Here is a 12,017-nt window from a genome sequence, read left to right as displayed (position 1 = left end):
TACTCATCAGTTATCGACATCTTAGAGGTGTAGTTTACAGGTATTTTGATTATATATACCTGAGGTATTCAAACTGTGCGTCACGGCTCCTCCCAGGGGCATAGCGTGAATTGGTGAAGCGAGCCGTGGCAAAAATTTCATCCATCTCACTAAATATTTTTTTGTTTATTTATCAAGCATAAAATATTTAATTTAATTTTTCTGTATATTACCTATTTGTTTGTAAGTTTATTTATAGAGTATTACAGTCGTATTATTATAAACAAAAAAATATTAATACATTATAATAATTTATATACATAATAATAATATTATAACCGTTGTTTTTTTTTCATTTCTAATTTGGGAGCTGACAGTTATTGTGAAGATAAAAAGGAATTGTGAGATGAAAAAGTTTGAATACCTCTAGTCTATACATAACCGAAAATGCCAGAAGATGCATTGATGTCATTGATGATGACGTAAGCAACCGGCTACTGTTAGTATAATACACATAGGTAGTACAATACAAATAATTCTGAATTACGTATACAATACGTAGGAATCTGATAAGTAACTCGATATACTGAACGTCAATTTCAAATGATACAGTGCCGTCTTAAAAAGTGGCTGTTAGAGTGTACAATAAGTCGCGTGCTGGTTACTGGTATAGGCCAAGGGCGTAACTGAATAACATTTAGGGGAGGGGGAGCTAACTGAGATGAATTAATAATTGATATGATTACTAGTAGAAGAAAAGAGTTAAAACAATTTATTATGATTGTTTTAAAATGTTGATATCACGTCATCTTAATCAGAAAAAGATTTATATTATTCAAATTCATTATTTTTATTATTTAATATTTTAGTATTTAAGTTTAATTGTTGAATTTTTGCATTGAATGTGTAATGCAAATGAAGCAATCGATTTTTTTCTTGTACCTAGCTTGTACGAATAATCTACGTGACTACATATTATAGTATAGGTATGTAGTTACGTTAATATGTATAATAATTATTTATTATATATGTATTATAAATAATATAATCAATTATTTATAGTTTTTATTTTATAATCATAAATATGAACGTATTATGATATTATATATTATTATAGGCAATAAAATGCATAGATTAAATATTTAATAATTAGTCAATTTAATTATAATTACGTTATCAATAAGGGTATAATGATGATGTATTTGTAGTAAATTAAAATGTATATATTTTATAATTATTGTACATAACAGTTCCTATAATAAAATATTAATATAGTGAGTACACTAATAGAGAGCATCTTAATACAGTTTTAATTTTTTGTCTGTAGATTGGTAGTTGGTACCTACTATTAAATACTTATAGGTTATAACACTTATAACAAATATTTTAAAATATTATTTCTCTCTCTATACTTTACCATTATAATATAATATACCTACAGTGAAAAGATCAATAAAAATGATGACTTATCATACTTTATGAGTCATGATGAGTAATTTTTTCCAAAAATGTTATTATTTATTGGAGAACTATTTATTTGCAGTATGCTTATCGTATACTATAAACGTTTTACGTGTTTACTATTTAAATAGGTATATTATGGAATTTACATATATTTACAAACATAAATAAGTTATAACTTATAAGTTACAAATGTAATATTTGATATCAATTTAATGTAAAATGCTATATTTTATTTTTAATAGATTGTACTCTGGTAATTTTTGAGAAAAACAATGTAAGTATAAAGTAGGTAGGTAATAAAAATAAAAATAAATAGTTTATTTTAACGTGAATATAGCGATATAGGCACTCCACAGTCCACAGCACATATATCATTCGAGTGTTCAACGATAAAAGTAACACGAAATATTTTCAACACGCGACCTTGAGTTTAATTTGTATTCTTTTTACTGTACAAAGGATTTGTTATTACATAATTTTTAACATTTTTCGTACCTATATGGACAGCAAAACAAAATTATTTTGCATTGCACCCCACCTCTTTCCTTTTTGAGTTTGAAAATGAATCGTATTATTTTTTTTTTAAATAACTACCTAACATTTTTATTTTAAAATTGTCTAATTAAGAGTGTATTAAAGTTTTAATATATGCACGATTTATAAGATCCGTACATATTTATTGATTTTTTTATCAATTCCTACCTACTTTATTTATTCGAGGATCATGCTATACAAATTTTATTGGTGTAATACAGTAATTTAAATTAGGTACTACGATTTGTTGAAACTTTGACTACCTTATTATTCACAATAACGAAAGTTTTAATATAGAAAAAAATATTATGAGTCGGTTCTTTAAAAACTTTTTCAATTTAAAACTGATGAAGAAAGATGTAAATTAAAAAAAAATGTTTGTTTATAACAATCCGTTCATATTTACACGTAATGTCATAAAAATCAGTGCAACAGCTACTTTCTAAATTAATTCTGCATTTTTACGTTCCTGACTCCTGTAATGATTTTTATAGATTCTAAGCGAAATGCTGAATACCATTTTACAATGATGTGTGCATTTTTTAATTCAATTTATTTTCTATCGTCACATTTTTTTCATTTCATCCTCAGAGTAATTACTAGTATAGCTTCTTTCACCATCAATATTGAAGGTTGAGGCATTTTTATTGCTCTAAAAGGTAATGTTAGACGAAAAATAAGATCTAGTACTAGTTAGTACTTTAATTTTATAATAAGTGTTATAGCTCAAGAGTAAAAATCATGAGTATTTTTTTAAATAACCAGGAAAACTAAAAAATTACGGAAAAACGGGAATAAAAACTTAGTCATACAGGTATTTATTTATTTCAAGCTGAAATGTTATTGAACTTGGATATTTAAATGAAAAATGACAATTTGAGTTATTTTATAGCAACTTAAATAATATTATTATATATAGAAACTTTTTATAACTATACATATTTTTATTTATTATACACAATGACATTTTCAAAATATTAAAATTAAATTTTTAGTTATTATACCATAAATCTATTTACACCATACAATACGTATGTTGATATTGACTTAATAACTAGTAAACATTTAATAATTATTTAATTATATATAGGTACGATTAGTTTCTAAAAAAAATTAGGTCAAACTACCATTTTATTTTAATATCAAAATAAATCAATAACAGCAATAAACAAATAAGGAAAAATAAAGACTGACTGCAGACCGTCATTACACTATATATATATATTATAGTTATGATCTGAATAGTTTTTCGTATACAATAATTAATCATTGAATTAAAATTTGACACTTCCATGTTATCTGCTATTACTATACATGCACATCAGAGCAATTTCCTCGAGGTTTTTTTATAATTATAAATAGGTATTTAATATTTATAAAAAAACAAGGAATAACTCTCAGATCCGCCCATTGTTCCCAGCCTTTCTTTAATACATGCAATATGCTAATGACTATATAAATATCATTATGGACCGTGGATAAATAAGCAATAGTCAGTGGCGTAGTTATGTAGGAAGATGATGGAGATAGATCTCCCCTCCCCCCATAAATTTTTTTTATTTTTAATGTATAATGCATTGACTTATACTTAATATAAGATTATAAAATTATCCATATTACGTTATACCTAATCATAGATATAATAATATACAATATAGGACTATAAAAAAATGGCGATAATGCCCTCAAATAATTATATATCCCCCTCCAGAACAAAATCATAACTACGTCACTAAATAGAGTTACTAGTCAATATTGTAGTTGTAGTTCACGTCCCCATAATTACATTTATTGTTTTTATTGATACTTTAATCATTATGTATAAGCCATAGGTAGGCATATATACATATGATGTATGTTCTACACAATTAGACATTACTGTGATTTAAAAATCAATTATATAGACGTATAATTGTTGATACTTCGTACTTATTACTTAATGTGGATCAATGCAATAAAATGGTTGTATGCTTGTACAATGTACACACATAGGTTATATGCCATCAGTGGACTGTAAACAACATAGCTCATAGAGAAAATGTAACTCATTTTTACAGAAGTACAAGAGTAGCCACTATAGATAGGTATTAGAGGTACCTATAGGCTATAAGCATCTGTGTATTATAAGTACCAAAGTACATGTTGAATTCAATATAGCAATATATACCTATATAAATCCAATATAAATAAAATTGATGAATTAACATAAAAATGAACTTCTACAGAAAGAACTAAGAAGAAATGCAATACAATTATCGAAAATAATCTTATAACAGTGTGCGCATAACTGCGTATAAGCGATTTTATTCTATCTATATATTTAAAAATTATTGCTGACTAATGAATATAATATAATAGTTAAATGGAAATATTCTGTTTAATTACCAAATTTTGTAATAATCTAATCTATATCTGCAATTATTTGGAATAATTTACTTTTAAATGCGAATAGCTGTAGGCGAATAATTATAGCATTGTAGTATATAGTAACCAGATAACTTATTACTGAATTTAATTTAAAAACATTATCTATTTTTTAAATATATCTCTTTAATATGTTTTGAATTCAATTTCTTATGATTTTTACAAAAAATAATTTCATTAATATAATATATAGGTACATATCAAAATATTTAAAAAATATGTAAAAATAATATCCAGACCCCATGAACACCTCTCTGGATACGTGCCTGTTATCAGTCAAAATGAATAATAATCAAAGTTCAGAATGAACACTATATTTGCCGACCGATAATCAACACCGGCGATCAGGGCAATGTTAATGATATTGAGATTGTGGTATTGAACGTGAAAAAAATATAAATTAATTTGGTCAACTTTCCATAATATTATTTACTTAAATAATAAAAAGCTTTTGGCGTCCGGTGCACACGCACTTCTCTATAGACACGGCACTGGCAGTGGCGCAACTAAGAGTTGCAAAAGGGTTTTTAATACTCCACCATAGTTCAAATTTAACACCCCTTATTTTTTTTATACCAAACTATTATTGTTTTGGTAAGATACTATGGGTCTGTGAGGTGTTAACAGTTTTAGCGTTCCACATTATTAAGAGGTCTAGTTGCGCCTATAGGCAATGGATAGTAATAGATACTAGGTACCTACTTAGGGAAATAATTAAAATATCTACAAAAAGGTTCTTAACTAATTTAAAAATCAAAAATATTTTAAAACACCAACATGAAAACACTGATAATGTTCATATATTTAAGTTTGATAAATAGGTCAATAATTCACTTCAATATTAATGCTAACAGCATAAAATTGGTTCTGGTTAACACACATTTGCTACATTATATTGTATTGTTGTAAGACAGTGATGCAAATGTAATATTTTCTTAATATAATAATAAAATAAATATACAATACCTTTATAATCTATTGTACCTTTGTGGTAGCTATGTATATCATCATAGAATAATATTTACTAGGCCTATTGAATATTTTACACCACGAATCATTTAGTCTAAAGAAACGTTAAAATTATATTTTAGATACCTTAGTAACAGTTTAAAAAAAAAGAAAAAGTAGGTGACCATTCTGCTGTAGAGAGGATCGCAGACGTCAAATGTAAATCGTCATCGAGTAGGTAAGCTATCTACTGTTATTTATTAAATGATAAATAATTGCATACGAAAACTGATAATGAGCGAAAACAATTTGTTAGCCTAGGTATATCACTAAGTATATTTCATATATTTATATCATAGAAATTTATTTCACTATTTTAGTAGTACGGTAAGTTGAATACATTTTTACCGAGAACATTGCATTTATTGTATTTGGTATTTAAATTATAATTGAATATATTGTTAGTACACATCATTATTATTATTATGTACCTACTTATTAACTTACTTGTACAGCACTTAAACTTATTGTAAAAATAATATGTTTACAGATTGTATAATAAAAATAAAATTAAAAAAAAAAAACCTATTAACTTTTGAATTAATATAGGTACCTTAGTATCTACAAATTAATTAACTGTAGAACAGTGTGATAGATTCGTAACAAAAATAGGCAAATAATAAATAGGCAACAGTATGAAATTAATTTAAATTTTTTGAAAATGTCTTGGTGATATTGTAAATATAAAATATAATAATAAACCTAGCTACAAAAAGACTTAAATCCCTATAAAAATATTTTTGAATTATTACAAATTAAATAAAATCGTTATTCTTTGAATAAGTATCAATTTCAACCAAATTAAAAATTTAAATGTCTATAAAAAAAGTACGTAGCTATATATTTTTTTAGATAGGTATTTTTATTTCAATATGAACTATATAATATATGACGAAACTTACATTAAATTTCCAGGCCTCAATCATAGAAATCGAATATTTTATAAATTTTAAAGTAAAAAATAAATTAAAAATTTTAGTGATTTTGTCTAAAATTAAATTCACGTAAATATTTCCATTTTTCCATACCCTCTCCATATTTATTAAAAAAAGTATTGGTAATTTTTTAATTTTTATCCCTAAAGTACCAATTAGATTCACTTTCCTAGAAAAGGTATCGTAATTGTAAATCTAATGATTTTTGCTACTAAATATAAAAATGTTTTCTAACAAAAAGCACATCGTAGTTGCTATGCTCAAAATCTAAAATATATAGGTAGATATCTACCAACTTATTTGATATTTTAGTCACGTTTATTAATGCAGTAGGTATTGTAACAAACACGTATAACTTCCCAATACGTAAATACAAATTTAATTTAAACATTTGTATGTATAAATGTCTATTGGTCTAATAGCTATAAATTATTCGAAAATATTTTAGAATATTCTGTGTTCTCTCAAGGCCGAAAAACACTGATGTATTGGAATAATATAATATAACAGCAGACTTATTTATTCCTAGAAGGTATTTCTCTAAGACCTAAATGTACTATCTATAATTATTAAATACAAAATACTAATGAAGTAATGAGTAATGAATAATGGCCCATTGATATTTTATTTATTTTTAATTTCTGAGAAGGAAGCTAATTGAAATCCACTTACTAACATAAATAGGAACATCATTAATATTTATAGTAACTATAGGACATAAATAATAAGTTCTATGAAAGCTACTGTTGGCTAAAGTCTTAAGATTTACAACTTAAATTTCTCATATTTCATAAAATATAATTTGGAAATGTTAAGTAGAAAAAATAATAATATAACCTGTAACAAAAACAACTGTCATTAGAATAATATTAATAGCAAAAAATTGTTGTCAGCCAATGACCAAGTGGTTAGAATAAAGTTTTTAATAAATAATAAAAAAAAATATTAGTAACTTGTACTGCAACTTAATTTAATGTTGTTAATGCTTAGTTTTGATTAATAGTTAATATAATATTTAAAATTGGATTACAGTTCTAAAATGTTATTACTTATTATTGACTTAAATTAATATAATATAAACAATGAGAGCTATTTAAAATAAAAACAACTGTAATTTTAAGCAATTTAATTACAAAACTTTTTTGATTGTAATTGTTAGTTAATACTAATCTTATTACGCCACTGTGGATAAAACATAAAACTTGGAATGTTTTTCTATTTTAAGTATAGAAAAATAGTTATAATACAAAGCGTTAATATTAAGAATTGAAAAAATAATAACCCATGCATTTATGCTTTTATTTTATATAATTAAATTTTAATATAGATTAAAGAAAAGATAGTGTCGTAATCTAAACCAAAATTAATAAAGAGGGAAAAGAAAATAAAATAATTATAATAATAATAATAATAAAACTTTAAATTAAACTAACTTCTGTTATAAAGTGTTGCTATTGGCTGGCTTCTTTTTTCACACGTCACATGTTAAATCAATGTATATCCACATACATGCTTATTGTAAATTTAAATAACAGATTGTATGTTTTAAAATAAAGTTAGAAAAAAAAAAAAATTTTAATACAAGTAATAATTTAAACTTATAATCTATATTATATAAATTACATAACATTTAACACACAAACAAAAATTAATAATTATAGTTAATAAGTTTATTAAGACTAAAACTACAGAAAATTCAAAACATTATATGTTTTATTAAGTTATACAAATTTAGATAGTATATATATATATTTTTTAATAAGATATTAAATTATTGAATGTAACCTATATTTAAAGTAATAGTCTAATAATCTTTATGTATATTACATAAATCATTAAATATTATTTATTAATTAACAATCTTGTTACCCAATAGGAATAAGATCAGATTGCTCACACTTAAATGGTTGTATAAATTCTACAACCATCGTTCCACACAAGACATCATATGCACATCTGTTTTGATTAGCTGCTGCTGTAATAAAAGGTAGTGGAAACAAAAATGCAAAAAATAGATTTTTAGTGATTGAACGAAGTGTTGCCCGTTTCCAACCAATATCGCCACCAGGAATTAAGGCAATGACTTCAGCTGGCTGACCTCTTATAGAAAATAGTTTATCAGCTCGAACAACTGTAATATCTAATAGAGTTTTACCAACTGTTGCTCCGCCTTGAAATATTGTACTACCTTGTAGACAACATATCTAAAAACCAAAAGTATTTAATTATGATATTATAAACATTTTCATTTATATATCTAATGATTATATGTTGGTAGAAGTAGTTAAGATTATTTTACAAGTAATTGTATTTTAAAATTACCTCATAAAGACAAACTATTATTCGGTGCGTTATTTCAATAAACAATAGTTCCGAAGTCATTTCTAATGTAGAAGTATAATCAACATCATCTCGTGAAAAAATACTGTTATATTTAGTGAAATCGCTAAAAAAAGATAACTTATTTTATAAAGTAAATTATGACCATTTTAGCTTAAGTACAAAGAGCATAATCTATGACTTATCACCATGCTATTATTTTAATTATTATTATTAAATTACACATTCATACATTTAAAAATAAATACAACAATTTGTTTAAGATATTTAAGTATTATTTTTTTTTTTTAAGTTAAGTATTTACATATTTATAAATTTTAAGCATGTGCTCTACCATGGATCTACTAAGTAAATTTTTAATTAAAATAATTAATTCTTATTTATATAATATTTATACTTAAAATTTTAACAAAAAACTTAATAATTTCATTTTAGTTAACTTTTTTTTATTATTTTATTTTATTTTTTATTCATAAAATATTAAAGTTACAATGATCATTAGCTATTTTTTCCATTCTGTTTAAATAAACTAAAGTAGATATATTTATAGTATAAAATAAAATGTATTTACATTTCATTATTAAATTATATATTTTTATGAAAATTTTTTATCTGTGAATAAAATAATGATAATATGCATTTAATAAATACAAAATTCTAGATAATGTTCAGGATACATAAATAAAAAAAAAGACTTATTTATTAAGTTACACTAGTGTTTCTCAATCTTTTAAGAGTGATCGCCCCTTCAATAGCAAATCAATTTTCTAACACTCCCTGTGTGAAAAAGATAGAAAGGAAGTTGATGATTTGGAAAATTTAAATACAAAAATTGAAATTATCTAATAACTCATGTTTTAATTTATTTTTTAATTATTATATGGATTATCATTAATGTATTATTTAAATCAAGTTCACTGCCCCACAGTTCTCCTCTACCTTCCCCCCAGGGGGTGTTATCTACCCCGTTGAAAACCACTGAGTTACACCTATAACCACCAAACAATTTTAAAGAAATTTCATTAAGTAGAGTTGTTAATCATGACTTAATATATTATTACTAATTAAAAATGTGAAATTATAAGATACCATAAGTATCAAGGTGAGTAGTAAGATAAGTGACTTAGTTTCTGTACCTCGTCTAGAATTTTTTTTAAATTTGATTCAAGTGCATTGTATTTAAATGTTCTTTATACCAATAATAATTTATTTTAACTACTGCAAATAAAAAAAAGGCCCTCCATATTAGATGTTATTTTAAGTATTATGTGTGGATTATAGGTACTTGATGATATATCAGATAGAGTTAAATACTATTTAGTATTTATTTTTAAAAATATAAAAATCAAACTACATTGTTTTAAATAGTAAAATGCAAAATATACTTACATTTCAAGAATTGAATCTACTAGAAAGTAAGCAATTACAAATTTGATAAAACTTAATATTAAAAAATCAATTAATTCAGCTCCAAAACGCCTCCATAAAGATGGTATCTGGCATTTCATTCCTAAATAAACCACATTAAAGAATACAACAATTTGTTATTTAATAAACTATAAGAATAGATCATACCCACAAACTGATCACGTTCAACAGTTGGTGTTACAGGTACCGCATTAGGCACAACTTTAGGAACTTCATTAGATTTTTTTAAAACTTGTTGGTAGTTTTTTTGTAAAAACTCTTGCTGTAATTTATTGTAATAACAATGATAACTGTTGACGGTATTCAACCATAAACGCAGTTGATCAAAGTATTCTTCTCTTGCTTCTTTATTTGTCAATTTGTTAGAATCTTTTGATGATGATTTATTTCCTGAATCTGTCATGATTCTTTAGAATATTTAGGCACTAATATCCAATCTAATAACTCCAATTTTTTCAGTCAAAAGCAATAGCTGAAAAACTTGGTTTTCATTATATTTTAGTATGAGTTGATAACAAATTTGTGATAAGAAATAATCAATAATATATTATTATTACGTTTATAAAAATGATAGAATTATATCATAGCAAAAAAATATTTTTCAAAAATTTTCAAAATCTATTTGTTGAACAAATAGTAACTTTGCGTATAAGTGCAAAGTGTAGTAGGTATAGACATTATTTATAAATTAATATGTCTATTTATTAATAATACATTTTAGGCTACGTGTTCCACACTCTCACTTACGTATTCTGCCATATGTTGCCTAGTGCTCTAGTGACAACAATGTTTGAAAGGGATAAATAATAGGTACCTATCTTGTACCTATACTTATTATGATAGAACTGATTGGATCTTACATAGTTACATATGGTCTTAAATATAAATTTAAGACTGTACACGGAACCACAAATATAATATACATAATGTCATAATGACTGATGAGAACAAAGTGTAAGCTACAATTTTCTAAAAATGTTATCTTTAATATTAATTTTCTCTTTCCCCAGGTTCAGCCCACACTCCACGTACCTATTTATAAGTGTCTATGAGTTCTCATTTTCTTGGTATTCAATTGCTTGGTAAATATTCTTTGGAGTGTTAGATTGTACCTACCTATAAGACCTCGAGGAATAAAATGTGAAAAAAAAATTGTTTTAACCGACGACAATACATTGCCTCATTTTTTTTACACCCTTATGTTTGTCTATGAAACTTAACCTAACAAAAAACATTTCATTTTTAAGCAAAAACTTAGATTTTTAAATGTTCTTAACTTAAGGACATAATTTCAATGAAAAACAGGTGTTACGCTGAACTCCTGAAGCTTCTATTTTTTTTAATTACCTAGTCTTTTACTTTGATCATGAATTATATACGACGAGCAACTTCACCCAGGGCCAAATTTACGCCTAGACCCGGGCCTCACGGGCCTAGGGCGGAAAATTTTGTAAGAAATGAAAAAAATCATATAAATATTTTATGCATTTATGTAACTGCATAAATTAATATTATATAATATTTAAAAAACATAGAAGTAAATCTATGAATTTAAGAAATAAATACTAAATTATTTTTCTTGGGGTTAGGATGGCATATTTAAAAGGGCCTAGGGCAGTATTTGTTTTAAATTCGGCACTGACTTCACCCTATACTCTCCTCACAAATGATTCTAATTTAAAAAATGGCGACAGTAAGTACTCCTCTGTAAATAGCGTGTATACCTAATCTAAAAGTCATGGAATAATAGGTACTTATCAATAATACGTTTTAATAATTTACTATTTTTAGCTTTTAATTGTAATTCTTAATTAGTTATATGAATATTTAATAAATAATGTGTTTCAAAGAAAAAAAAAATTCTTAGTATACAAATTAATTGTGCATAGGTAATTATTTTTTAAT

General features: G+C 24.8%; 1 protein-coding gene across 1 annotated transcript; it reads right to left on the bottom strand.

The window, feature by feature from the left end:
- Nucleotides 1-8,133: 8,133 nt before the first annotated feature.
- On the bottom strand, nucleotides 8,134-10,608 carry LOC112595373 (protein FAM8A1-like). The gene is made up of 4 exons (XM_025340535.1): nucleotides 10,260-10,608; nucleotides 10,074-10,194; nucleotides 8,667-8,790; nucleotides 8,134-8,548 (listed from the first exon to the last, which is right to left on the bottom strand). Exons 1-4 carry the CDS (start codon nucleotides 10,513-10,515, stop codon nucleotides 8,210-8,212), a joined length of 840 nt encoding a protein of 279 aa, XP_025196320.1. The 5' UTR covers nucleotides 10,516-10,608; the 3' UTR covers nucleotides 8,134-8,209.
- Between the last annotated feature and the right edge of the window lie 1,409 nt (nucleotides 10,609-12,017).

Source organism: Melanaphis sacchari, unplaced genomic scaffold (genome assembly GCF_002803265.2).
Source record: "Melanaphis sacchari strain LSU unplaced genomic scaffold, SCAv2.0 Contig271_pilon_pilon, whole genome shotgun sequence".
In the NCBI taxonomy this organism is placed as follows: Eukaryota; Metazoa; Arthropoda; class Insecta; order Hemiptera; family Aphididae; genus Melanaphis; species Melanaphis sacchari.
The sequence above is the reverse complement of the archived record's forward strand: the minus strand, read 5'-3'. Positions and strand labels throughout refer to the sequence as shown.